Genomic DNA, 27,643 nt, shown 5'->3' on the forward strand with positions numbered 1-27,643 from the left:
TATTGACAGATGTGGCAGTAGATGAACTTAGCAATGAGATTAAGGAGGTGCCACCAAGAAATACAGGTTTGTTAATTCGTTATTGATGTTGACTTACCCCTTCCGTTAGTCCGTGCTCCCTGTTCCATCCATCTTTGTGTTTTTGTGTATCATGGTTTTCCGAAATCATGTGACAACCCCTTGTTCTGCTGTGTCTTCCTTATGGTGAAGGTGGGAGTAACCTTGTGACAAACCCCTGTTCTCTGTGTCTTACCTGTGATGACGGTGGGAGTAACAGACTTCTGCAGTATATGACTTGTCACGCTGTCATTTTTCTTTCTTTAATCTTGAATTAAAGGGGCTGCACTTGAGAGGTTAATTGGTAGCTCAGAAGAAGCAGCCTTAAGTACTTCTTCATTGGAAAACCCGCAAGAGATGTCCTCAGGAGTGTCAGTGACGAGCAGAGCTGGTGAGCCTTTGAAACTAAACCTTTAATGGCTGTCCAGCTCTTGAATTGCAGATGAAACTAACACGTCTTCGATACGTAAAGTTTGGGTTATGTAAAAATTTGTCTACAGTTTGGGTCTAGGAACTGTGGTAATAAACATCATTATTAAGGCAGGGGTGTTCACTATTGTGGGTGGGACCTACTGTGTTTACACCCACGAATAGAGTAGGACCTCCCCTTCCCAACTCCTCTATGTATCTGAACTTTCTGAACTATCAGAAATTCCACCTCTCTGGGTGCTAGGAGGATCCTTACCATCAAAGTTGACATTGCTGATGCTGGAATCTTCCTTCTTAAGGCAGCAACTTGGCACAGTACTCACATACTCTGTCTCTATCTAACGATACTCCATATATTCTTTAACTGTACTTATGCCAACATTATGAATTTCTGATTTCGGTGCTTATTGTTTTGTATGGGGCTGACTCGTTTTGGTGCATTAATCCTAATATAAAGCATTGCATCACATGTTATATCTGTTCTCGGATGAGGTCATTAAAAGTGGATATGATTTATGATACAATGCCATAAAAAATTTAATTTCAACTCCATATTGGACTATTTTATATTACTTGTGTGACTGCAAACCATAATAGTATAAAATCACTTTTAGCACAATGACTATTTTAACTTGGTATGAGGTGGATGTGGCAGTCTGTATAATGTCTCTCCATATGAGTGTTAATGAAATTAATGCCGGGTGTGCATTGTCCCCTTATTCCTATCTTTGTCTGCATGGCTCCTCATCCCTATACTGGACTGCATGACTCCTCATCCCTATTCTTGTATACATGGCTCTTCATCCCTATCTTGTTAGGCATTGTCCCCTCATCCCTGTCCTGGTATGCATGGCTCTCTCGTTTCTGTCCTTGTTTGCATGGCTCCTTATCCCCTATCCTTGTATTCATGGCTCCCCCATCGCTGTCCTTGTATGCATGGCTCCTCATCCCCTATCCTTGTATGCATGTTTCGTATTAAAAAAACAAAACCTCCTACTTACTTTGTCTGCACGCCCTCGATGCATCTCATTCCGGCGCCAGCAGCTCTTCCGGCCGAGCAATCATGTGGCCCCGTTCATGAAGGTAATGAATATTCCCTCTACGCCTATGGGAGTGGAGAGGCATGCATAGCAAGTGAGGTAATCTGCTGCATACAGGCAATCTGATCATTATCTGTACGTAGCAGAGCAGATCGGGTTATGGCAGCTTCTATTCTCCCATTGACACTATTGAAGCATAACAAAAGTGAAAAAAAAAAGTTTTTAAAAACATAAAAAAATAAAAATTATATAAGTTATAATCACCCCCACTCTTGCCCTATTCAAAATTAAACAATAAAAAAAATCAAACATACACATTTGCTATCGCAGTGTTTAGAATTGCTCAATCAATAAAAAAGCATTAACCTGATCGTTAAACGGCGTAGCGAGAAAAAAAAGTCAAAACACCAGAATTAACTTTTTTTTGGTTGCCGCAACATTGCATTAAGATGCAATAACGGGCGATCAAAAGATCTTATCTGCACCAAAATGGTATCATTAAAAACATCAACTTATCGCGCAAAAAATAAGCCCTCACCCAACACGAGATCACAAAAACCGGAGACGCTACGGGTATTGGAAAATGGCTTTTTTTTTTTTTAATAAAGTTTGTAATTTTTTTTCACCCACCACTGAGATAAAAAAGAACCTAGACATGTTTGGTGTCTATGAACTCGTAATGACCTGTAGAATCATAATGGCAGGTCAGTTTTAGCATTTAGTGAATCTTTCAAAAAAAATCAAATCATAAAACAACAGTGAAATTGCAATTTCACCGCACTTGAATTTTTTTCCCCATTTTCCAGTACGTGATATGTTAAAACCAATGGTGGTGGTCAAAAGTACAACTTGTCCCACAAAAAAAACCCCTCACAGGGCCATAATGACGGACAAATAAAAAAGTTATGGCTCTGGGAAGAAGGGGAGCAAAAAATGAAAATGCAAAACCGAATATACCTCTGGTCATGAAGGTTTTGTTTTTGCTGCTATTTTTTGTTGCAAAAATGCAACAAAACTTGTTTGCAGGTTTTTTTGCAATGCGTTTGACCTTTCTTATTGCATTCAATGGACGCAAAACTTGCTGCAGATTTAAAAAACGCTGCACTGCTCTAATTCAGTAAGGAAAAAAAATGTGTGTGGGAGATTTCTGAAATGTTACCGCTCTTACTGGTACTGTTCTGCAGAAAAAAACAAGCAAAAACCCTGCATGTGAGCACAGCCTTAAAGTGCATAATGCTTTTTTTATATTTGTAATGTGTATTCTGAGCTCTGTGAAGGTAACTACCAAGTTCAGATGTCGGTTCTTGCAGCAGGGTGGTGAGTATATATAATATAAATATATATGAAACACAGTAAAACAAACGTATAAAAATACTCTACTGTAAAAAAGTAACAGTAAACAGCAAGTGCTTGTTAAAAGCTAACAAAACAGGGTATTTGGTTGATACGTTTTTTGCAAAAAAATGTTTACTAAGCTGTTCTACCAAACGTCAAGATATACCCATCTCAGAGCAGTTCCTAACTGATGTATTTAAAAACCTGATCATGTGTATAGTACCTATATGAGCAGGATTCAGACAGGTAATGTCCAATGTGGACACGCTGTAGAAGACTGCTTTTTATGTGCATGGCCCACAAGGCCATATACATATAAGTACTATACACATGATCAGGTTTTTAAATACATCAGTTAGGGACTGCTCTGGTTTTACATCACTGACGCTATCATGTGCAGTGACAAGTATCTTCCCTTATCACATCACCAGTGACTCTGTCACATATTCCCCCCCTCTGCCCAAAGTCAGAGGTTTTTGCACCTTCACTCGCTAAACAGGGGAGTCTGGACAGGGCATTTGCATTCCCATGTAACCTCCCTGGCCAGTGCTCTACATGCAAAGTGAAATCCTGGGGTGCCAGAAACAACTTGGTCACCTGGGTATTCTTCCCCTTCTTTTCCCTCATCCATCTCAGGGGTGCATGATCAGATATTAACCTGAACCTTCTGCCCAATAGGTAATATCTCAGGATGTCAACTGCCCACTTGATGGCCAAACATTCTTTCTCCACGACGGCATAGTTCTTCTCATAGGAGGAGAGTTTCCTACTCAGGTATAAGACTTTGTGTTCATCTCCATCTATTACCTAGGACAGCAGCGCTTCTAAACTGACTTCTGAGGCATCTGTCTGGAGCACAAACTCCTTTGTGAAGTCTGGTGCGACCTAGTGCCTTTGAGAAGATCAGTCAGTGGGGCAGCTATCATGGTGAAGTTAAGGAAAAATCGCCAATAATATCCCACAATTCCAAGGAACGCCTTGACCTGCTTTTTGGAGACCGGCTGTGGCCACTTCTGGATTGCCTCCACTTTGTGAACTTGCGGCTTTATCTCGCCTCTTCTCACGATATATCACGATATTTCCCGAGGGTGCACTTATTTGGGTTTATGGTAAACCCCGCCGCCTTTAGTGCGTCAAGTACCGCCTGGACCTTCAGCAGGTGTCTTCCCCAATCTGGGCTGAAAATCACAATGTCGTCCAATTAAGCAGTGGTGTACTTCTTCTGAGGGACTAGTATCCAGTCCATAGCCCTCTGGAAGGTGGCTGGGGCTCCTTGTAGTCCGAACGGCATCAGAGTATATTGAAAGCATCCATCAGGTGTAGAAAAGGCCATCTTCTCCTTGGCACTTGGAGATAGGAGAATTTGCCAGTACCTCTTCGTTAGATCCAGGGTGGGGATGTACCTGGCTGACCATAGCCTTTCAATAAAGGTACTGTCACACTTAGCGATGCACCAGCGATATGACGCGGTCAGGATCGCTGGTGCATCGCTAAGTGGTCGCTATTGAGCTGCCACACAGGCAGATCTCACCAGCGACATAGCAGCGGTCGGGGGTCATTACTTACCTGTCAGACGAGGTGATCCTGACGTCATCCCGCCCACGTCCATGCGTCGCTCGTCGGTGCCACAGGAAGCTGACTACGAGAAACGGTCCAGGACGTTCTCGCGCGATCAGCGATAACCAGCGGGGGAGCGGTCGGAGGTAAGTATCACACATAGCGATATCGCTAGCAATATCGCTGCTACGTCACAAAAAACAGTGACGTTATAGCGATATCGCTTAGTGTGACAGGCCCTTAAGCTCATCGACCTGGGGCATCGGATATGCGTCAAACTTGGACACCTCATTGAGCTTTCTGTAATCATTACAGAAGCGCCACTCTCCATTCAGGTTTCGTCACCAATACAATAGGGCAGGACCAGCTGCTCTTTGACTCCTCGATGACACCCAGGCTCAACATTCTCTTCACCTCCTGGGAGATCACTTCGCTGTGAGCTTCAGGAATCTGATACGGCCTTTGGTTCACCCTCGCATGTGATTCAGTCAGGATCTCCTGCTCCACCACTCGCGTACACTCTTGTAACTCTGAAAAAAGGTCTTGGTTCCACTGAAACAGCTCACGGCACTGTAGTTTCTGGCCCAGCGACAGTCTCTCTTCCACTGTGACATCCTCGACCTTGGCTTCAGGATGGGCCCCCTAGGCACAGTGCTTCTACTGAATCCCTGTCTCGCCATGGTTTCAGCAGGTTAACTTGGTACGGCTTCCTTCTCCCTGGTTGGTGGATCTTATAGTTGACATTAGTGATGAGTGAGCACTAAAATGCTTGGGTGCTTGTTGCTCGGGTCGAGCAAATTGGTATACTCGGGTACTCGGATAGAACAACGAGCCCAATGTAAGTCTATGGGAGACCCGAGCATTTTTACCGCGATCCCCCCCCTGGGGTCCTTTCAAGGTCTAAAAACGTCAGAAAATGATGGAAACACTGCTGAAATGACATGGGAACTTCATGGCAACTGCCCCTGGAAGCATTCCTCACTCCTAGGTCACAGCTCTAAACAATGGTGTCAAAGTCTCACGCCCTTTTTACAGGCGCACCAAAAAACTACAAAAACAAAACCAGAATGGATTTTGCTGGGAAATATGTAAAGGTACATCCTTTCCAGGGTAATGACTTTTATCTAAGGCAAAATAATTAACCCAACACCAAAATGTTCCTCCACCACTTGGGCTTTGTTCACACAAGGCGTGTTTGAGGTGTTTTGCAACTTTACCATTGCTTTCAACCAATATAAATGCATTCACTGGGAAATGTCATTGTAACATTTAACAACCCTAGCTGGCCATGAGGTGTGTGACACATAAGCAGACACATCTTGTTTCATTTATGAAGGAGGGACTCTTAAAGTCACAGAGCCTATTTTTACAGCAGCATCAGGCAGCATTAAACTTCTTAAAGGGCCATTATTAATCAGTGGGTCTCCTATGCTTTTATTGCCTATGCAGTGAGTGGATGGGCTTCTTGAAAAAATGATGCATTGAATGCAAGGCCAGGCCTGGCCTGTCCCAAAGTTACATGCACCCCAATAAGCTTTTGAAGCCACATACTGTAAGAGCACAGGAAGATCCACTTCACATTTATCATTTTATACTCCCATACATTTTTTTTTTCTCATGCATTGACTGCAAGGCCTGCCCTGCTACCAAGTCATATGCACCCCAGTAAGCCTTGGAACCCAGGTACTGGATGGGCACAGGAAAATCCACTTTCCATTATTCGTTTTGTACTCCCATTCTGTTTTCTTATGCATTGACTGCAAGGGCTGCCTTGTCCCAAATTTGCATGCACTCCAATACCCCCCTTGGAAGGCCTCATAAAAAAAAATGTCCCATTACAAAGGAGCGGGTCTCCTAGACTTGTAATGCCCATACGCTAAGTGTATGGGCTGGCAAACATTTTCCCCTGTGGGGTACACCTCAACCTTTTTCATAACCAGTATTTTACGCCCAGCATAACCACCCACCCTTGTTAAGCAATCGACACTGGCTGTAGCAGCACGTAAAACGTTAACCCTGGTGATCTAGTGGCGGCGGATGATGAGACGTGGAGGAAGGCCTCATTAAAAAATATGCCCAATTTAAAGGAGCGGGTCTCCTAGACTTGTAATGCCCATACACAGTGTACAGGCTGACAAAAATTTCCCCTTGGGGGAGTACATATTTTTTTTTTTAAATTTGCTGACTGGCATCATAACACCCTTGCCAAAAACTAGAGTGGCTGGAGCATGACGGAATACGTTCACCCTGGTGTTCGAGTGGTGAATGGTGAGGATGAGGAGAAAGAGGAGGAGGACACCAAATAGCCAAAATCAGGAAGCGTATACCCATGTGTGGGTGTGAAGAGGTGCATGGGAGTACACCTCCCAAAAAGACACTACATTGGAGGTTGTTTTGCGGTCATCATTTGGTGGTGTCGAAGTCTGGCCCAATCCAGCCTTTGTTCATTTTTATGAGAGTCAGCCTGTCTGCATTTTCTGTTGACAGGCGAATGCGATTATCTGTGATAATTCCACCAGCGGCACTAAAAACCTGCTCTGACAAAATGCTATCGGCATGGCAGGCCAGGACCTTCAAGGCGGAGAGCCAGTACATGCCACATGTCCAGCTTGGATACCCAATAATTAAAAGGCACAGGGGAATAACGGAGGAAGTTGGAGCGGTCAGCATGGTACTCCCTCAGCATCTTAGAAAACATTCAAGTCCTTGTGACAATACCCCGTGCCTCAGGGCCATGGGAGGGTCTGAGAAAACTGTCCCAGAAATTTGCCAGTGTTCCCCTGCCTCTGCTGGATTGGAGTTGTCTCTCTCGCCTCTACTCCTTGGTTGTCCAACGAACTGTTATGTCTGCCGCCAGCGTTTTGCGATGGGAATTTTTTTAATTCTGCAACAATGGCCCTCTGGTACTGCACCATTTTATTACACGGTCTGCCTCTGGAAGAAGAGATTGAAAGTTCTCCTTGTAGCATGGGCCTGAAAGTGTCACTACCCAGTAATGACTGGTACCCAATATTTTTACAATATGAGGGTCATGGGAAAGGCAGCTCAACATAAAGTCAGTGTGCCAGACTGGTAACAAGGAAGCCTTCTGTGTCCTCACCAACAGGACGACTGACCAAGGTCTCCTCCTCCTCTTCCTCCCTGTCCTCAGGCCAGCCATTCTGAACAGATGGTATGACAGTTGTGCTTGTAGTACCGTCTATAGTTCATGAAAGTAGCACCTGTTCTTCCTCCTCTTCCTCATTGTCAACCAAAGCACGTTAGGATGACAAGAGGCTGGGAAGTATCACCCTGTATGGTTCCTTGCTCCATGTTCTCGTGCTCAGCCTGCAATGCATCCTCTTTCATTGTGAGCAGAGAGCTTTTCAGAATGCAGAGAAGCGAGATGGTGATGCTAATTATGGCGTCATTGCCGCTCACCATCTTGGTGGACTCCAAAGTTTTGGAGGACGTTGCATATGTCTGACATCCATGTCCACTCCTGAGGTCTTGTGTTGAGTAAAACCTGAATAACGACGGCCTCATTGATGCTGGTATTGAACAACCGCCCTCTTCTGATCACAAATCCTTTCCAACATATGCAGTGTAGAGTTCCAACGCGTGGGGACATCACACACCAGTCGGTGAGCCAGAATCTGCAATCGCTGCTGAAGCACAGCAAGGGCGGCTGAAGCCGTAGCTGCCTTTCTAAAATGGGCACACAGGTGGCGTACTTTCACAAGCAGATCCGGCAGCTCCGGGTAGCTTTTTAGAAAACGTTTAACAACGAGGTTAAGCACATGGGCCAGGCATGGTACGTGTCAGTTCGCCTCACCTCAGAGCTGCCACCAGGTTCCTGCCATTTTCACACACAGCCATGCCTGGCTAGAGGTTCAGCGGTGTCAGCCACACATCTGCCTGCTCTTTCAGGGCTGTCAACAACTCTTCAGCATTATGCGGTTTGTCACCTAAGCAAATTGGCTTAAGCACACCCTGTTGACGCATGGCTTTGGCAGTGCTGCAGTGCTTCCAGCTTGTGATTATGTGCTCGTTTCGGTGACTGAGGATGAAGAGGAGGAGGGTGGTGCTGGAGCTGTACACTAAGGGGGCAACCCTGATTGACGTAGGGCACGCAATCCTTGGCGTTGGGAGGAGTTCTGACAGGGTCCCGGCTTCCACTATGTTAACCCAGTGTGCCATCAGCGAGATGTACTGTCCCTGGCCACAAGCACTTGTCCACGTGTCCGTGTTTAGGTCTACTTTCCCAATAACTGCATTGTTGAGGGCACGGGTAATGTTGTGGGACACGTGCTTGTGTAATGCCAGGACAGCACAGTGGGAGAAATAGTGGTGGCTGGGGACCGAGTACCTTGGGACGGCCATCGCCATCAGGTTGCGGAAAGCTTCCGTCTCCATGAGCATAAAAGGCAACATTTCGAGCGCAAGCAGACGAGAAATGTGTGAGTTTAGTTCTGTGGCCTGTGGGGCGTTGACTGCGTATTTTAGCTTACGTTCCAATGACTTGGGTTTGAACAACTGAAGGCTGCACTGGGACAAGGACGTGCTTGATGATGGTGCTATTTGACTGTGGGCAATGGCATGTGCAGGGCAGGAGGCATCTTCGCATGCACAGTGGACAAGGGATTGGCTTGCACGCACAACAGTGGAAAAAGCAGTGGTGTCACCCGCGGACAATGTTCCTGGAGCCTGGGGTTGGGCCCACAAAGTCGGATGCTTTGCTGCCATGTGCCTGATCATGCTGGTGGTGGTAAGGCTGGTAGTTTTGCTACCTCTGCTGATGCTGGCATGACAGGTGTTGCAAATGGCCTGTTTGGGGTTATCAGCATAGTCTTGAAAAAATAACCAGACTCGGGATGACCTAACTGTTGGACTGGCAACTTCCGTCATGTTGGTGTTACGGGAACGGTTGCCCGCCTTATGTCTGCAGCCACCACACTGCTTCTTCCTGCCTGAAGTGGTGCTACGCCTTCCTCCCCTTGTGTGCTGCTGTCCTCGCTCTGCATGTCCTCCTACCAGGTTGGGTCAGTTACTATATCATCCACCACCTCATCTTCCACTTCCACACCCTGGTCCTCCTCCTGACTTTCTGGCAATTGTCTCCTCATCGTCCACCTCTTGTGACCGTGGCTGCTCAAACATTTGTGCATCGCTACATGGAATCTCATCTTGCCCTGCTTCAAGTGGACCAGGCGAGAGGCACGAATCTATAAATGGACAACTGAACAGCTCTTCGGAGTGTCCGAGTGTGGGATCAGTTGTCTCAGGGCACTCGGCATGCTGGGAGTAAGGATGATCAGGGTGAGGAATATGCGGTCCCGATTCACGGCTACTCAAACTTGTCGGTGTTGAAGACAGGGTGGTGGTGGATAAGTAACAAAGTATTATCCACTATCCAACCAACAAACTTTTCACAATGCTCTGGCTTCAATAGTGCTGTCTTGCTGCGGTCCCCTATGACTTCGGACACTAAGGTCCAGCAAGAAGGTGTGGGTTTTTTTGGGGGCCCAATTTCAGCTTGCCCACAGCCTGGGCTTCGCATGCACCATCACCATCACGTGCACTTCCCCATCCCTTGCCAGACGACTTGCCCATTGTAAATGGACTAGAATATTCTACATGTTCACTACAAATGGCAGAATTAGGAGCAAACTTGTATGTAATATGTGTGCGGGAAAACCACACTTTAAACTATCTGGTCTGTAGTTAAAAAAGGTTTTTTTTTGGTTATCAAATTGCTCTCAATAAGTACGGTAACAGACTGCAAAAACACTAGAATATGTAGGCCTAAAATGGCCAATTTTTTTCCACAGATATGAGGCCTGGCACGGAGATACCACACTGCAAAATGTGTCATGTGTTTTTTTGTTTTTTTTTTTTTTCTGCTAAATAGTGCTGTATATATCTAGAGTGACAGGAAAAAACTGGAATACGGCCTAAAATGGCCACACTTGGACCACGCAGATGCATGAGGCCTGGCACGGAGATGCCATACTACCAAATATGTGGCCTGTATTTTTTTTACTGCAAAATAGTGCTGTATATAACTAGAGTGACAGACAGCAAAAAAAAATGGAATTTAGGCCTAAAATGCCCCAGTTTTTAGCAAACGGATGTGTAAGGCATGTCACAGATATACCACACTGTAAAATATGTGGCCAGTATGTATTTTTTGGGGTGATCAGCAAAATCGTGTCAAGAAATTGTCTAAGACAATAAATAAAAAAAAAAAATTTCTACTCTACCGTACCACATAAAAATTAAAGATTTCTCTGCGCACTCAAAAGTGATTTTTGGGACCCTTTAAAATTGCTGGATTTTCATGCTGTGCTATGAAAAAGATCTGTCTGTATTGTGCAGTGTCAAAAAGCAAATGGAGAAATAAAAGGGCTCTGGATTGCTTGGCAAGAAAATAATCTCTATTAGGCTGGTTTCACATTTGCGTTTTCTTGCGCTGGAAAAAAACGCATATGTGCGCATGCGTTTTTTCCCCTATATTTAACATGGGTGCGCATACCTGCGCGCTGGTAAGCGCACGTATGCGATTTTCATGCGCTGCGTTTTTTTGGGGTGTGCGTTTGTATTTTCCAGACGCAGCATGTTGCATTTTTTGGCCCTGCAAAAAAGCGCATGCGCACATATGCGCACGTTTTGCGCTAAAAATGGCCATTATAGCCTATGGATGCGCATACGTGCGCACTGGCATGCTCATGTATGCGTTTTTTTGCACATGCGTTTTTTTTTGTTAACCATGGAATTTAGGGGTTTGGGTTAGAGTTAGGGTTAGTTAAGGGGGTTTAGGGTTAGGGTTAGGGTCAGGGTCAGGGTTAGGGTTGGGGTTAGGGTCAGGGTTAGGGTTAAGTATGGTTTGGTTAAGGGTTAGGGTCAGGGTTAGGGTTAAGTATGGTTTGGTTAAGGGTTAGGGTCAGGGTTAGGGTTAAGTATGGTTTGGTTAAGGGTTAGGGTCAGGGTTAGGGTTAAGTATGGTTTGGTTAAGGGTTAGGGTCAGGGTTAGGGTTAAGTATGGTTTGGTTAAGGGTTAGGGTCAGGGTTAGGGTTAAGTATGGTTTGGTTAAGGGTCAGGGTTAGGGTTAGGGTTAAGTATGGTTTGGTTAAGGGTTAGGGTCAGGGTTAGGGTTAAGTATGGTTTGGTTAAGGGTTAGGGTCAGGGTTAGGGTCAGGGTTAGGGTCAGGGTTAGGGTTAGGGTCAGGGTTAGGGTCAGGGTTAGGGTTAGGGTTAGGGTCAGGGTCAGGGTTAGGGTCAGGGTTAAGGTCAGGGTTAGGGTTAGTTAGGGTTTAGGGTTTGGGTTAGGGTTAGGGTTAGGGTCAGGGTTAAGGTCAGGGTTAGGGTTAGTTAGGGTTTAGGGTTTGGGTTAGGGTTAAGTATGGTTTGGTGAAGGGTTGGGGTTAGGGTTAGGGTTAGGGTCAGGGTTAAGGTCAGGGTTAGGGTTAGTTAGGGTTTAGGGTTTGGGTTAGGGTTAGGGTTAGGGTCAGGGTTAAGGTCAGGGTTAGGGTTAGGGTTTAGGGTTTGGGTTAGGTTTAAGTATGGTTTGGTGAAGGGTCAGGGTTAGGGTTAGGGTTAGGGTCAGGGTTAAGGTCAGGGTTAGGGTTAGTTAGGGTTTGGGTTAGGGTTAAGTGTGGTTTGGTGAAGGGTTAGGGTCAGGGTTAGGGTTAAGGGTTAGGGTCAGGGTTAGGATTAGTAAAGTCATGGTTTGGGTTAGTGTGAGGGGCCACCTAATGTTGGAAAAAAACGCAAACGCGGTAAAAACGCACTAAAAACGCATACAAACGCATAAAAACGCTGCGTTTTTTTTCATGCATGCTCATAAAAATGCTTGAAAAAAACGCAGCAGTTGTAGGCTTTTGTATGCGTTTTTTCAATGCGTTTTTTTGCGGGAAAAACGCGCTGCAAAAAAAGGCAAGTGTGAAACTAGCCTTGGTAAAAAAAAATTTTCCTTGCCAATTATACCTGGGGCTAGGTATATACGGTCAATATATGCTATAGGTAGTAGCAGCAGACAGTAATGGAATGGACCAACTTGATGTATGCAATGATATGGCTGCAGGCCTTGCACTATGTATAGAGCGACGTACACTACCCTGCCTACCTAACACTGGAACTTATTTACTCCGGAATTAGTTCTTAGAAGGACTGTTGGTTTAGCGGGATTTGAGTTGTTTAGGATGGTAGACCTCACACTGACTAATAAATCCCCAATTCTGACCCCATCTCAGCAGCAGCTCTCCCTACACTATCTCAATCCAAAGCTGAATGCGCCGGGCAGGGCGGCATCCGGTCTCTTATACCCCTGATGATGCTGTGCAGCCAGCCAATCACTGCAAAACCACAACAAAGATGGCTGCGGCGTTTCAGTTCCTGGCAGACAATCCATGCATCGTGATTGGGCCTCTAAAGACTGCCAAAAATGCTGGGTAGAGACCCGAGTTCCTGCTGAGTAATCCCGGAAATGCTCGGTGCTCGCCAAGTACACAGAGTACTGTGATACTCGAGCGAGTAACGAGTAGTGACGACCACGTTTGCTCATCACTAGTTCACATCACTCAACTTCTCGACCACCTTGTATGGCCCTTGACACTTGGCCAGGAATTTGCTTTCCACGGTTGGGATCAACATGAGCATCCGGTCACTAGGGCTAAATTGTCTCAGCCACGTGGCCCGGTTGTAGACCCTCACCTGGGCTTCTTGTGCTTAAAGGAGGCTCTCCTTCATAATCTGCATTACCCTTGCTATTCAGTTTTGCATTTGGGCCACATGCTTGATGATGCTCTGGTGGGTATAACTTCTGCTTCCCAGGTCTCCTTCGCAACATCTAGAGTCCCCGATGGTGCCGTCCATGTAATAGCTCGAACGGTGAGAACCCTGTGGAGGCCTGTAGGACTTCCCTGATGGAGAACAGTAGGTATGGTTGAAGGCAATCTCAATCTTGGCCATCCTTCTCCACGACCTTCTTCAGCATGGACCTCAAGGTCTTAATTAACCTCTTCACCAGGCCGTCTGACTGCAGATGGTACACCGATGTAAGTTGGGTAATCTGGAGGGCCTTGCACAACTCCCTCATTACCTTAGACATAAATGGTGTCCCCTGGTCCATCAGGATCTCCTTCGACAGGCCAGTCCAGGAGAAAATATGGGCTAGCTCGTCCTATAGTCCAGGCAGAAGAATTTCTCAAGGGTACCGCTTTCGGGTACTGCGTAGCATAGTCCATTACCATGAGGATGTATTGATGACCCCTGGCGGACTTAACTAAGGGCCCGACCGACCAGGTCCATGACAATCCGGTCGAACGGGACTTTGATTATGGGTAACGGAACTAGTGGACTACAGAAATGAGATACAGGGGCAGTTAGCTGACAAGTAAGGTAGAAGCAGCAGAAATTCGCAATGTCCCTGTGACACCCAGGCCAGTAAAACCTCTGAAAGACTCGATCTTGGGTCTTATCTACACCTAAGTACCCCCCCAAGACATGAGCATAGGCCAGATCTAGTACCCTACATCTGTAGTCTCGGGACTAATGGCTGCTCTGATACTTCACCCCTCTCTGTTTAGTGACCCGATACAGCAACTCCCGATTGACCGTAAAATATGGGAACCTGGTGGCTGATGTCGTCCCGCGGCTCTTGGGCAACCCCATTAATCACAGTCGCTTTTTCCCATACATTTTTCAAAGTCCTGCATTTGGGCAGTCCCAAAATTCCACCAGAAACCCCCAGTTCAAGAATTTCAGTCTCACTAGTCACATCTCGTCATCGTCACCAGCCAGGACACACAAGGGGAACTCATCCATCTCTGACTGTGATGGGGTTTCGACAGGGTTAGGCTGGTTCCTGTCTGCGTCCTTTGATACCTCCGCCTTTCCCCACAAGTCCCAGAAAAGGCTGAAGTCCCTCCCGATTTATCATGGTGTAAAGCAAACCTTCGAACACCCCGACCTTATGGGACTCCATACCCTGGCTTGTTTTAACCAAAACTATGGTGACAGGATAGTCCTTGATGTACCTGTGGATACAGCATACCCCCACGTGTTTCCCGGGATCAACTAATGGCGAAGTGTGGCCCTTACCAGGGTCACCAAACTTCCTGGGTCTAAGAGTCCTGTCACCAGCACCCCATTTATTGACACAGGACATGCCTTCTGAGCAGATAAAGCCTGCTTTGGCCCTTCCTGTACACTGCATCCAAGTGATGGGCCCAGTCAAGCTTATTATTGAGGATCACACCAAGGTACTTATAGGTGTTGACTATCTCAATGTCATTTCCCTGAATGTTCACCACTACTGGTGGATTTTTGCCCTTGCGAAAGTCCACCACCAATTCCTTGGTCTTCCCGGAATTAATCCTAAGGTGGTTCCTCTGACACCACTCCACAAAAGCTTGGTTAGTATCTCTGTACTCTTTCCTGTGATGAGGCCTACTATTGCAGAGTCATCAGAATACTTCTGCAAGTAGCATCTAGATGAGTTGCACTTAAAATCCGCAGTGTACAGTGTGAAGAGAAAAGGGGGCAAGAACTGTACCTTGAGGTGCCCCTGTATTGCAGATCACTGTGTCTGACAACCTGTCCCGAACCTTTACAAACTGAGGTCGGTTCGTGAGGTAGTTAAGGTTCCAGGTGGAGAGTTGGAGGTCCACACCAACAAGGCCCAGCTTGTCTCTCAGTAGACCTGGCTGTATGGTGTTAAAAGCACCAGAGAAATCGAAGAACATTATTCTCACAGTGTTCCCAGGTTTCTCCAGGTGAGAGAGAGTCCTATCTAGAAGGTGGATAATGGCATCATCCACACCGATGCCCGGCCTGTAGGCAAACTGGAGAGGGTCCATATCCGAGCTCACTAGAGGACGGAGACGTGTGAGAACCAATCTCTCTAATACCTTCATCAGGTGTGATGTCAATGCTACAAGTCTATAGTCATTAAGCTCTTTCGGATAAGGTTTCTTCGGAACTGGTACCACACACGATAATTTCCACAGTTGTGGTACTATACCCATTCTCAGGCTCATATTGAACAGATATGTAATGATCTCACTCAGCTGGTGCCCGCAGGTTTTGATTAGCCTTGCACTGATGCCGTCAGGACCTGCAGCCTTCAAAACTTTGATCTTCAGTTCTTTTGCAACCTGGGTACTTGTGAAGAACAGACCCTGGCTCAGTTGATAAGTTGCAGCAGGGGGTGAGGTTATTGTAGCAGAGAGGTGTGACTGGTATGCAGGGGCAGGGGCAGCCAGTGTGTGATTAAATCTGTTAAAGAATAGATTAAGTTCATTAAGCCCCTCTTTATCTACAACCATCCTGGAGACAGTCTGTCTATGCCCAGATATAGACTTTAGACCCTCCCAGACTTCATGGATCCTTTTCTGTGACAATTTCAGTTCAATCCTTCTCTTATAATTAGCCTTTCCCTGCCTGATTAGATACTTCAGATCCTTCTGAACCTCTCTCAGCCTGCCCTTGTCACCTGATCTGAAAGGCCAACTTCTTCTCTTTGAGAAAAGCCTTTATTCCGGGGCTGATCCATGGTTTATTGTTAGAGAAGCACCTCACTACTTTTGTGGGTACCGTGTTGTCTACACAGAAATTAATGTAGTCCGTTATACAGTGTGTGAGACCATCCATGTCATCACCATAGGAATCTTGCAGCACTTCCCAAGTGGTTGTTTCAAAGCAGTCTCTCAGAGCATCATCACTCTCCTCAGTCCATATCCTCACTGTGCGAGTGACAGCAGGTTCTCTCTGTACAAGTGGCTTGTACACGGGTTGGGGGTGCACTAGGTTGTGATCCGATCTTCCAAGGGGCGGTAGGGCTGATGAGGCATATGCCCCTCTCACATTGGCAAAGAACAAGTCCAATGTTTTGTTGTCTCTAGTGAGGCAGGTAACATACTGTGTGCAACTGGGTAGTATGGATGCTGGAGACACATGATTGAAGTCTCCCGAAACCAGAAGGAGTGCTTGGGGGTGAAGGGACTGCATCATGCTCACTGTGGATTGTAGGACCTCAGTGGCGGCATCAGCTTTCGCAGAAGGGGGGACATATGCAGCTATCATGATTACATGCTATAGTTCTCTCGGTAAATAAAAAGGTCTCATGCCCACTGCTAATAGCTCAATGTCCTTACAGCATGTTTGCTCTTTGACCACGATGTGCCTAGAGTCACACCATCTATCATTCACAAATATCGCCAGCCCTCCGCCTTTCCTCTTACCGCTCTCCCTTGTCCTGTCCGCGCGAATGAGTTTAAAGCCATCCAACGAGACAACAGTGTCCGGAGTACCTTTGGTGAGCCAGGTCTCTGTAAACAACAACATGCTGCTCTCCCTTAATTCCCGATGATGTCTGGTCAGCGCCGACAGTTCATCCATCTTATACCCGAGTGATCTCACATTGCCCATAATGACGGAGGGAAGAGCAGGTCTATAGCGCCTTCTTCTAGCTTTCCTGAGGGCTCCAGCTCTGCAACCTCTTCTCTTAGTCCTCCTTATTTCAGGTGGAAAGTCCTCTGGTCTATAAGCAGCATGCTGCCTTGCTGTATCCCTAAGCAGCAGTATGGCTTCTCTGGAGTAGACAATAGGGTCTTGTTCAGTTCCTGGATTTCCCAACACAATAGATCCAAGTAAAAACAAGGTAAAAAGTCCATCAAAGGTCCAGGTCCTCTTATGGTTTTCCATAGTGCAATGTCCCTTTGGAGTAACAATAAAAAAAAAAAAAGAGAGGAAAAATAGAAAATAGAAAAAAAAGGAGAGCAAAGAAGGAGCTACTGTAACAGGCTGCCACTCCAGCGGCGCCAGGAAGTGAAAAGGACACTGCAGGTGGAGATACGTGGAGCTCCTCACACCCGCTCTATGGAGGTCCACTAAAACGAGCCCATCATATAACTTTATATAAACCGTCCCAACAAGCAGTGTGCTGGAGGAAACTATTCTGGCTTTACATCACTGACACCATCATGCGCAGTGACAAATATCTCCACTCCATCACTTCACCAGTGACTCTGATATATACAGTGTGTATGTATGTATGTATGTATGTATGTATGTAAGTCAAGAGCAAAGACAGTTAATTTGCAGCAGTGGGTGGAAGAACATCAAGAACACTAAGAACCTCAGAAAGTACCATCATAGCGCCTTGTACTGCTACTGATTTGTTTGCGTCTGAAAATCTGTAACCAAGAAGCATTATGCTTAATGCAAGACTACTCTGCTTCGAAGAGGCACAAACTTAGTAGTTAAAGTACTTGCTACATAGCCAGCCTGTGTGTGTCAGTGTGCTGCTGTTCTATTCCATTGCTGCAGAAAAGCTTATACCCCTATTGTTTTACCACGCCTATTTGCTTCTCACACTTATAGTAGATCACACCCAGGTCATTTTGGGTAGCTGATGTATGGAGCTTGTGTAACTTACGTGCTACCTTATTCTCTGTATTGGCTTTGTGTTGTGTATGGGCTTCAGTTTAATGTTTGCTTTGCACCTTTTCTATGCTTTCAGACAAAAACCTCTTGTATGGGCGACCAGCGGTTTTATTTAACACCAAGTACAGTGTGCTTCATCACAGCGATTTTGTAAGTGGCTACAGTGAATCCTTGCAGATGCCTCTCTGGACATCGTATACCGTGTCAAAGCAGGTCAGTATGCCATAGCTGGGCAAGCTGTATCACATTGTGACACTGCAGCCTAGTGGGTTAAGTTTTCACTAAAAGTGGAGTTGTCACTCGGTCAAAAGTTTCACGTTTTGCTCTTATGTTCCTGCTGCTCTTCCCCCGAGTATTCAGGTTTGTTTTTGTTTTTGATAAATCCTACATACAGTTCCAGAGATATGGGCCTTTTTAGTTATGCTAATTTATTTGGCCTTTACCAATTGGGTAAGAAGATAGAGCAGACTAAAAACACTCCCCCCAAAGGATCCTGTGGGCCACAGAACTTGGCACTAAATAGAAAGGTCCATCTGTCTGGAACTATAGGGCAGATTCAAAACAAACAAAAAAAAAAAACTACACAAATTAGTCACGGAAGCACAAGGAATAAAAATTAAAAACGGGTCATTTTTTACTAGGGGGTCTTCTCTTACGTAATGTATCGTGCACATGGCCATTGTATTGCTCCATACAACATCTGAGCTAATATGGGACACACCAGTATGATCAAGAGGTCCCACCATACCTCTGTAAGCCACCTATTGTATGAAATCAGCTTGGATGTTCCATTGTACACTCAACGCTTTATTCTGTGGAGATGCGGAGACTGTCTTACGTACGAAGCCTGAAGCAGCATTTACTCTGCAACATAATTATGAACGACACTTGCTAAGAATGCTCGTTTTTTTATTTTTTATTTTTTCTCCCCGTGTAAACGGCCTGCCGATCCACTAATGAACGAGCAAAATGCTCATTCATTGGGTGAAATGATCGCTTGCCCAGCTTTGACAATAATAATTTTCAGTGTATAAACAGCGCTTGCACTGCCGAGAACAATGGCAGCCTATGCACACTGTATGATCTAACATGGGTCACTCAGTGCGCATCATTTCCTTTGGGCTGCCTGTTTAAACAGGCGGTCAAACAATGGCTGATCGGTAAATTGTGCAGATTGGCTGTCTAATTGTGCTGCAGTTGCTCCATGTAAACTGACCCCAACTCTTCCCAAACTCTACCTCCCTGAGTTATACTTACTTAGGGCTTTTGAGAGAAAACAGTAATAAGCGCTTTGGTTTTCTTTAGGAAATTAAGACAAATGCCTCTTCCCACTCAGAGTTTCAGCAGTTCCAATTGGCTCTCGTTCCCAGTGCCTGTGAGGGTTGAAGGGCCCCCTTTCAATAAATATGCATATTCTTTTTTTATTTTTCTTTTATTCCTGCAGTATAGCATCTTCATCCCTGTATATAAATCTCATTTAGGCTAGTTTCACACTAGCGTTACCGGGTGAAGTCCTTTTGGCGCTGCGCTGAGCGCGCAAAAATGCAACACAGTGCGTTTGGCGCACGTCGTCGCAGCGCCAAAAGGATGGATGCGCTGGCAAAAGTGTACCAGCGCGTGACCAGCGTGCCCAATGCTAAATATAGGGTATGTTGATCGCATGCAGCGTCATGCGATCAGAGGAGGAGCTGACTGGAGGGGGCGCGGCCGGGGGTGGAGCTTAGCGGCGGCCATGCGCTGCGCCCGGAAACGCCAGTGTGAAACTAGCCTAATTCAGACAAGTGAGCGTGGTGATGACTATGTTCACTATGATAAAAAAAAAAAAAAAAAAGACTGGTTTTATATACCGAGAAGAAGAGGCCATATCTCCAGAATGGAGGGGCGCAGGAACAAAAGAAAAACATTGCTAGATTCAAGAGAACAGTTGCATTTAAACTAGGTAAAAAGATGTATATTTATTGCAAGTGATAAGTATTCAGAACATATTTCAGTGTACTTGCCAACTGAAAGAGGAAAATGTCAGCTCATCCATATTGAGATCCGATGCACAGAAACTTGCAATACTGCAAGAAAAGCAAATTGAGGAAGGGATCATCCAGCGTCAATATGAGACTTTAGTAAGAAAATATTAGTCGCAACCCCAGTACCAAACATAACTAGCAAACGCGTTTCAGACTGCTGTCTTTGCATGGAATGACTAAAGTAAGAAACTTGTTTGCTAGTTGTTACAGGTGCTTCTCACTAAGTTAGAATATCATCAAAGAGTTAATTTATTTCAGTTCTTCAATAGAAAAGTGAAACTCATATATTCTAATTCACGTGTTTATTTCTGTAAATGTTGATGATTATGGCTTACAGCCAATGAAAACCCAAGTCATTATCTCAGTAAATCGGAATACTGTATAACACCAGCTTGAAAAATGATTTTAAAATGCGAAATGTTGGCCTACTGAAATGTATGTTCAGTAAATGCACTCCATAGTTGGTTGGGGCTCCTTTTGCATCAATTACTGCATCAATGTGGCGTGGCATGGAGGCGATCAGCCTGTGGCACTGCTGAGGGGTTATGGAAGCCCAGGTTGCTTTGAAAGCAGCCTTCAGCTCGTCTGCATTGTTGGTTCTGGTGTCTCTTATCTTCCTCTAGACAATATTTCTTGACAATAATTCTCTGAGGTCAAGGTCAGGCAAGTTTGCTGCCACTCAAGCACAGTGATACTGTTGTTTTTGAACCAGGTATTGGTACTTTTGGCAGTGTGGACAGGGGCCAAGTCCTGCTGGAGAATGACATTTCCATCTCCAAAAAGCTTGTCGGCAGAGGGAAACATGAAGTGCGCTAAAATTTCCTGGTAGATGGTTGCGCTGACTTTGGTCTTGAAAAAACACAGTGGACCTACACCAGCAGATGACATGGCCCCCAAACCATCTCTGATTGTGGAAACTTCACACTAGACCTCCAGCAGCTTGGATTGAGGCCTCTCCACTCTTCCTCCAGACTCTGGGACCGCGATTTTCAGATGAAATGCAAAATTTACTTTCATCTGAAAGCAACACCTTGGACCACTGAGCAACAGTCCAGTTCTTTTTCTCCTTGGCCCAGGTAAGACGCTTCTGGCGTTGTCTATTGCTCATGAGTGGCTTGACACAAGGAATGCGACACTTGTAGTCCATGTCCTGGATGCGTCTGTGTGTGGTGGCTCTTGAAGCAATGACTTCAGCAGCAGTCCACTCCTTGTGAATCTCCCCCAAATTTTTGAATGACCTTTACTTAACAATCCTTTCCAGGCTGCGGTTATCCCGGCTGCTTGTGTGCCTTTTTCTACCATCCTTTTTCCTTCCACTCAACTTTCCATTAATATGCTTGGATACAGCACTCTGTGAACAGCCGGCTTCTTTAGCAATGACCTTTTGTGGCTTACCCTCCTTGTGGAGTGTCAATGACTGCCTTCTCAACATCTGTCAAGTCAGCAGTCTTCCCCATGATTATAGAGCTACTGAAACAGACTAAAGGACCTTTATAAATGCTTAGGAAGCCTTTGCAGGTGTTTTTTGTTAATTATTTTAATTTACTGAGATAATGAGTTTTGGATTTTCATTGGTTGTAAGCCATAATCATCAACAATAACAGAAATAAACACGTGAAATAGATCACTCTGTGTATAATGACTCTATATAATATGAGATTCACTTTTTGTATTGGAGAACTGAAATAAATTAAATTTTTGATATTTTAATTTGGTGAGAAGCACCTGTATGTTCCATACTGGAGTTGTGATTTTAATATTTTCTTAAAGTGATTTTATTGAATATCTTGACACGGAGTTCTCCCTCCCTCTATACTTGCCAGAATGTCCAGTTGGATCCTGGATAAAGGTGTCAGAGATGACAAATCTCCTGTATCCTGGGATGGTGCATCATCCGACTCTGCACTGGCGTCCAGTTGCATAAACTGGGCTGGAAGGTGGCAGGGCTTACAAAAAAAAGTTTGTTTTTTTTTTACATTGGTTTCATTTTTCGTTTGTTGGAATAGAAATTTGATTTCTATCCACTCAGATCCACTTGGGTCTATGCTGAATAGCCAATCTGAAAAGACAGCGTAGCAGTGTAAATCATGGAGAAGGGAAAGGGCAGCATTTAGATGATCTAATAAATACTTGACAGTCCAGCTGAGATGCAGCCACTGACCATAGCTTGGAGCATCCTCTCCTAGGCTACGTAAGACGACATGGCGCATGGTGGATTGGGGGTTCTGAAGCTGATTTTACTCTGTTTTCCCTGGATCTTCACGTGATGTCTCTGGCTACCTGATAATAATGCCTTCTTATTACGCTGTGCATTTTTCTTCTGACACAGGCTGAAGTATCTGGCATCCCGGATTATTTATCAAATTGTGTAAGGCTGGACCCACGCATTTCTCCAGGCAACAGTCAGAGCTGTTCAGCTTACAAGGCAGATAAACAGATGTCCTATGGATTCCTCTTCCCACCTCGTGAGTTTTATCTCGGCATGATGAGATATGTTTGTGCGTATTTGGTATTTAATTAACCTTGTACATGGCCTGATTATTTTCTGCTGCTCTCAGTTGTAGCTCTGATGAGACTTGACAGCTTTGTGGTTTACTAAATGTTCTGGGTCAGAGGCTATGTGGTACTTGCAAGTACGCAGGATGCAGTGACTAGTCACGAGACGGTTTGGTGCTTTTTATACTAACGTTTATAGGCCTAGAGGTAACTATCCTCAGTCACAGCCTGACCAATCAAAGGGGTAACAAGGGTTGCCCTCGCAGGGGCTCAATACAAGCATACACAACCAGAGTAGAACACGACTACGTCCGGCGAAAGCCGGTCACTATAGGGCCGCGGTATGGCCGACTACGGGTCCTTAACTATATAGTCAACTTAGTCGTCCTGACGTCCCTCGGCATCCTGGAAGGTGGTTCTTCGGCGGAGCAGCCGCTAGGCCCAGCTGCTGAAGAGTCGACGTAGTCTTCGAGCGTTCCGACGCTCCTGTGACACTGGGGCACCTCTGGCCCCGGAGGAGTCATTGGACGAGTGGGCCGCGGCCCCCGGACTGGGGTTAGCGGTGCGGGGTGGCGAGTGGCAGGCCACCTGTGCAGCTAGCAGCTGCGACGGGGAATCTGCGGCAAGCAGAGGCTCGGCCCCTGCGGCGGACAGGAGCGGGACAGTGGTGGCCGCCGACGGCACTGGACTTGCCGCGACCACTGATGAGGGCAGAGCGGCTGCGGGTGGCGGGAGACAGGCCGCAGCCGCGGGCTGGAGCGAGGCGGCAACGGCTCGTGGGTAGGCCGCGGGACTGTCCCACGGGGCTTGCCTTGACGTGGCGGGGATGGCTTCTACATTATTTTGATCAAAATTATGTTAACTAAATACCCTTATTACTATTACTACCTTCATGCAATTTTTGCAATATATTTTTTACTTTTTTATTCCAGGATATTTGTTTTGTGTTTTGTTTTTGGTTTTCTCTGTGTAAAGGTCATGTGTTCATATGCAATTACATTTTGCATGCACATTAATTTACTTTTTCTGCTCAGACCCAGTTTCTCATTTGTTTCATTGTGCATTCTGTGCATATAAGGGTGTGACCGCCCTGTCTCTGAGTTGGAAAATCCATCCTGTCTGGCCTATACTATTACTGGTGGTTCAGTCCCTCTGTCCTGGTTCACATTTACGTCACTTGACAAATGGAAAGGTTTTAAATACAAGAGTTAGGACTGTCCCACGGGGGTTGCCTTGACGTGACGGGATGGCTTCTACACTATTTTGATCAAAATTATGTTAACTAAATACCCTTATTACTATTATTACTACCTTCATGCAATTCTTGCAATATATTTTTTACTTTTTTATTCCAGGATATTTGTTTTGTGTTTTGTTTTTGGTTTTCTGTGTAAAGGTCATGTGTTCATAGGCAATTAAATTTTGCATGCACATTAATTTACTTTTTCTGCTCAGACCCAGTTTCTCATTTGGTGTGAGGCGGCAATGGCCGCGACCTGGAGGGTCTGCAGTCTGTGCCGGTGGTTTTGGACCCACGAGGATATTCCGGCCCAGGGTTGGGGTTCCTCCCGGTTTAACTCCACTTCCGTAATTCCTTTGCCCTCCCGTCCGAACAGCAATGAGTAGGGGGTGTAACCAGTCACTCGGTGCACCCGGTTATTATATACCCACACCAGCTCAGGGACATATTCAGGCCAGCGGGCCTTTCGGTCGCTCTCCAGGGTGCGCAGCATTTGAATTAGTGTCCGATTGAATCGTTCGCAGGCTCCATTCCCCTGCGGGTGGTACGGTGTAGACCGAGACTTATCGATACCGTAGAGATGGTGTAGCTCTTCCATGACTCTTCCTAGGAAGCACGCTCCTTGGTCCGAATGTATTCGCTGCGGGCAGCCGTACACTTGGATAAAGTTTTTACAGATCGCATAGGCAGCCGATTCCGCTGTCTGGTCTCGGGTGGGGGTGACCATAGCTAACTTGGTGAAATGGTCCACCATAGCGAGACAATGTTCATACCCCTGGTAGGCAGGGCCGATGGTCAGATAGTCCACCGTGAGGAGCTCCAGGGGAGCTGATGTTAAAATTGTCTGCACCGGGGCTTGTTGTGCTGGAGGTTTAGCGAGCTCGCAGGGGCGGCAGGTTCAACAAACTTCTTCCACAGCAGCGTGCAAGCGTGGATGGTACACTATCTGCTGCAACCATTGCAAAGTCTTTTGAGCACCAGAGTGAGCCCCCTTCTCATGGGCTTCCCGAGCCAGTTGGCTGAGATGGGTCCCGGGCACGATCACCTGCCAGATCGGAGCAGACATTGTTCGTGACACAGCTTTCCGATATAAAAGTCCCTTTTTGATGACTAACTTTCCCCACTGGCGCAACATCAGAAACATATCCTGGGTCAAAGTCTGTCTCTGTCAACCAGTGGGCAATTTGCCGGTGGCCACCCATCGGCGCAGGAGTCCAATCTCTCCATCCTCTTGTTGCTGCTGAATCTACTTGTCGCTGCTGAATCCACTTGTCGCGTGGCTGTTCTAATTTCCCCCTAAGGGTCCCGGATGGGGAGCTTCTTGCACCTTGGCAGTAAGCGCGGCGGTGGTGAGGGCGAACGGCGTCTCTTCCCGTTCTAATTCATCGTCTCGATTCCGCCCTGGGGTGGTGTGTTGGATTCTGGAGAGTACGTCAGCGTGCACGTTTTCAGCTCCCCGTTTGTAGATGATCTTGTAGTTGAACTTGGCCATCCGAGCCACCCACCGCTGCTCTAGGGCCCCCAGTTTGGCATTCTCCAAATGGGCTAATGGGTTGTTATCAGTCTGCACCACCAACTCGGAGCCCGCCAGGTACTCTGCGAACCGCTCCATCATTGCCCACACTACTGCGAGGAGCTCGAGCTTAAAGGAGCTGTAATTGTCCGGGTTTCGTTCGGAGTCATGCGACCGGCTACCATAGGCGATCACTTTCTCTCGGCCGTCCTGCACCTGTGACAACACAGCTTCTAGTCACTGGAGGCTCCTTTCGGTATGCAGGATGAACGGTAGCGAGAAATCCGCATATGCCAACACCGGGGCGTCCGAGAGTGCTGCTTTGAGATCTTGAAATGCATCCTCTTGCGGTTGTTGCCACTTGACCTTCCATCCATTCGCCCCAGCTGGAGTCCCCTTCAGCAGGTCCTGCAGGGCTCGGCGTGCAAAATTCTTCACGAACCAACGGTAGTAGCCGGCCAACCCCAGGAAGGCCCACACATCTTTCACCATCTCGGGGGTAGGCCACCCCTGAATGGCAGCAACCTTTTCCAGGGATGGTCTAACACCCTCCGCCGAGACTGTATGCCCCAGATATTCGATCTGGGTGCGGAACAGGTGGCATTTCTGGGGCTTCACCTTCAACCCGTACTTCTGCAGCCGGCCGAGCACCTGCCCCAACTGCCGCAGGTGGTCCTCGAACTTGGCAGAATAGATATCGTCCAGGTATATCAAAGTGGCTTCAAAGTTGAGGTCTTCTAGACACCGCTCCATCAACCGCTGGAAGGTTCCTGGGGCGTTGGCCAGCCCGAACGGCATCTGATTAATAGAGTTTTCACTTCCTGGAATAGCTGCGGTGGTATTTGCTGATATCGTTCCCGGATGGGGGCACTCCTGCAGTGGGGATCCCATGCGTGATGGCCGTGATACATCCGAAGTCATCCTCATGACTGGCGAAGACACTGTAATATTGTCCAAGAAGTGTCTCTACCTGGAGAAGTTGGGCTGGCGCTAGGCCGGAAAGTTCGGCCCGCATTCTCTCCAGGATGGCTCGACCTTTCTCCTGGGTCGAGGATACGGCAGTCTGTTGGGCTCGTACCGTTACTGCCCAAGAATCTTCGGGCTGCACCTTCAACTAGACCGTGGGGTCCGGCAGCATCTCCTCCAAAGCCTCACTAGTTTGGCCATTTCGGCCCGGGGCTTCAGGGCGATATCTTGGTCTTCCAGGTTGACACGCACCAGGACGGTCCCTTCCCGCACCGTGGCCAGGGAGCGGGCTACCAGTATGCCAGGGTGCAGGCGCTCAGAGTAACATGGTTCCACCTGCACCTCCACGCCCTCCAGTGGCATCGGGGCGTGGATCGGCAGGGCTACCACAGTCTGCCCTGGAGGAAGCACGCGCGGGGGGGCCGCCAGCGTGATGACCTTGCCCAGCGCCTCACCCTCCTGGCACTCCTGGAGCACTCCGCACCTCCCGCACCAACCGCTGAAAGACCTGCCCTTGGGCTGTGCGAGAACCCCACTGGCTCAGGGTCTCCTGCGTGTGATCGTTGAGGAGTAGATTGCCGAATTCCCGCAGTATGTTCACGCCCAAGATAACTGGATGATGGTCGTCTCTCCTTGGGTTAGGACCACTCCCCGGCGGCCGAGGGATTTACCACACAGTGTCATCTGGAGCCACACCACTCCGGCGACAGGTACCGACAGTTGGTTTGCGGCCACTAGTCGTATCATGGACCCCCACTGGGGCCTTGCTGCTTCTGGGAAGTGCTGATGGAAGTAAGTTGCAGGCATGGTCGTTACTTGCGACCCCATATCCACTAGGCACTGTATGGCACGACCCTCGACTACGGCCCACACTATTGGGCACTTAGCGACCAGATCTTCGGGACTTCCACCACCCCTAGTTGTGGCTTCCAGCTCCGAGCGGCGTCCATGCCCAGAGCCCTCTATTTAATGTCCGCCGGGGTGGGTATCTCCCACGCAGCGGACACTCCTGTGAGAAGTGACCCAGTTCTCCACACTCATAACCCCAAAGCGGTGAGGCCCGGCCACCCCAGGTATTGCGAGGCCCCCAGGGCCCGGGATTGTAGCCAGGCCGGCCGGGCGCAGGCTCCGTTCTCCTCTTCACTTTGGCCAGCTCGCCCCGGATACTCTTCAGTTCTTGTTTCACTTCCTCAATTCATTGAGGCTCTCCGACAACGCTTGCGGAAGCCTCCATGCTCCGGGCCTTCCCCACGGGAACAGTCATCCCCTGCTCCTGCTCTCGCATTTGGGCCTGACTCCCCACGTCAGAGAAAGCTAAACGTGGGTTCACTCGGATCTGCTCCCGCAATGCCTGCTTGATTAATGGGTCCTGGAGTCCAGTCACTAACAGGTCACGCAGGGTAATGTCGATTGGGCCTACACCTATTCCGTCCTTCCGCTCTATGACGTGTATAGCTCCTGGCTTTCATATACTGGGTGATGGTCTCTCCCTCCCCCTGCATCCGACTGAATAACCGGGTTCTCAACTCCCCCACGTTTGTTGGATCCCCGTGGGTTTCTTCC

At 47.1% G+C, this 27,643-nt stretch overlaps 1 protein-coding gene across 13 annotated transcripts in view; it reads left to right on the forward strand.

The window, feature by feature from the left end:
- ENPP2 (ectonucleotide pyrophosphatase/phosphodiesterase 2) overlaps positions 1 to 27,643 on the forward strand; it is a 229,524-nt gene that overhangs the window by 165,920 nt on the left and 35,961 nt on the right. For 7 of the 13 annotated variants that reach the window (XM_073590244.1, XM_073590242.1, XM_073590243.1 and 4 more), the window contains 4 exons: positions 10 to 66; positions 338 to 448; positions 17,921 to 18,057; positions 22,195 to 22,330. In XM_073590244.1, the coding sequence (XP_073446345.1) occupies positions 10 to 66; positions 338 to 448; positions 17,921 to 18,057; positions 22,195 to 22,330 (441 nt within the window). The remainder of the gene's footprint in view (positions 1 to 9; positions 67 to 337; positions 449 to 17,920; positions 18,058 to 22,194; positions 22,331 to 27,643) is intronic. The other 6 variants (XM_073590250.1, XM_073590251.1, XM_073590252.1 and 3 more) reach the window with 2 other exon arrangements.

This window comes from Dendrobates tinctorius, unplaced genomic scaffold, assembly GCF_039654945.1.
Source record: "Dendrobates tinctorius isolate UK_male_01 unplaced genomic scaffold, ASM3965494v1 ptg000116l, whole genome shotgun sequence".
NCBI classification, from domain to species: Eukaryota; Metazoa; Chordata; class Amphibia; order Anura; family Dendrobatidae; genus Dendrobates; species Dendrobates tinctorius.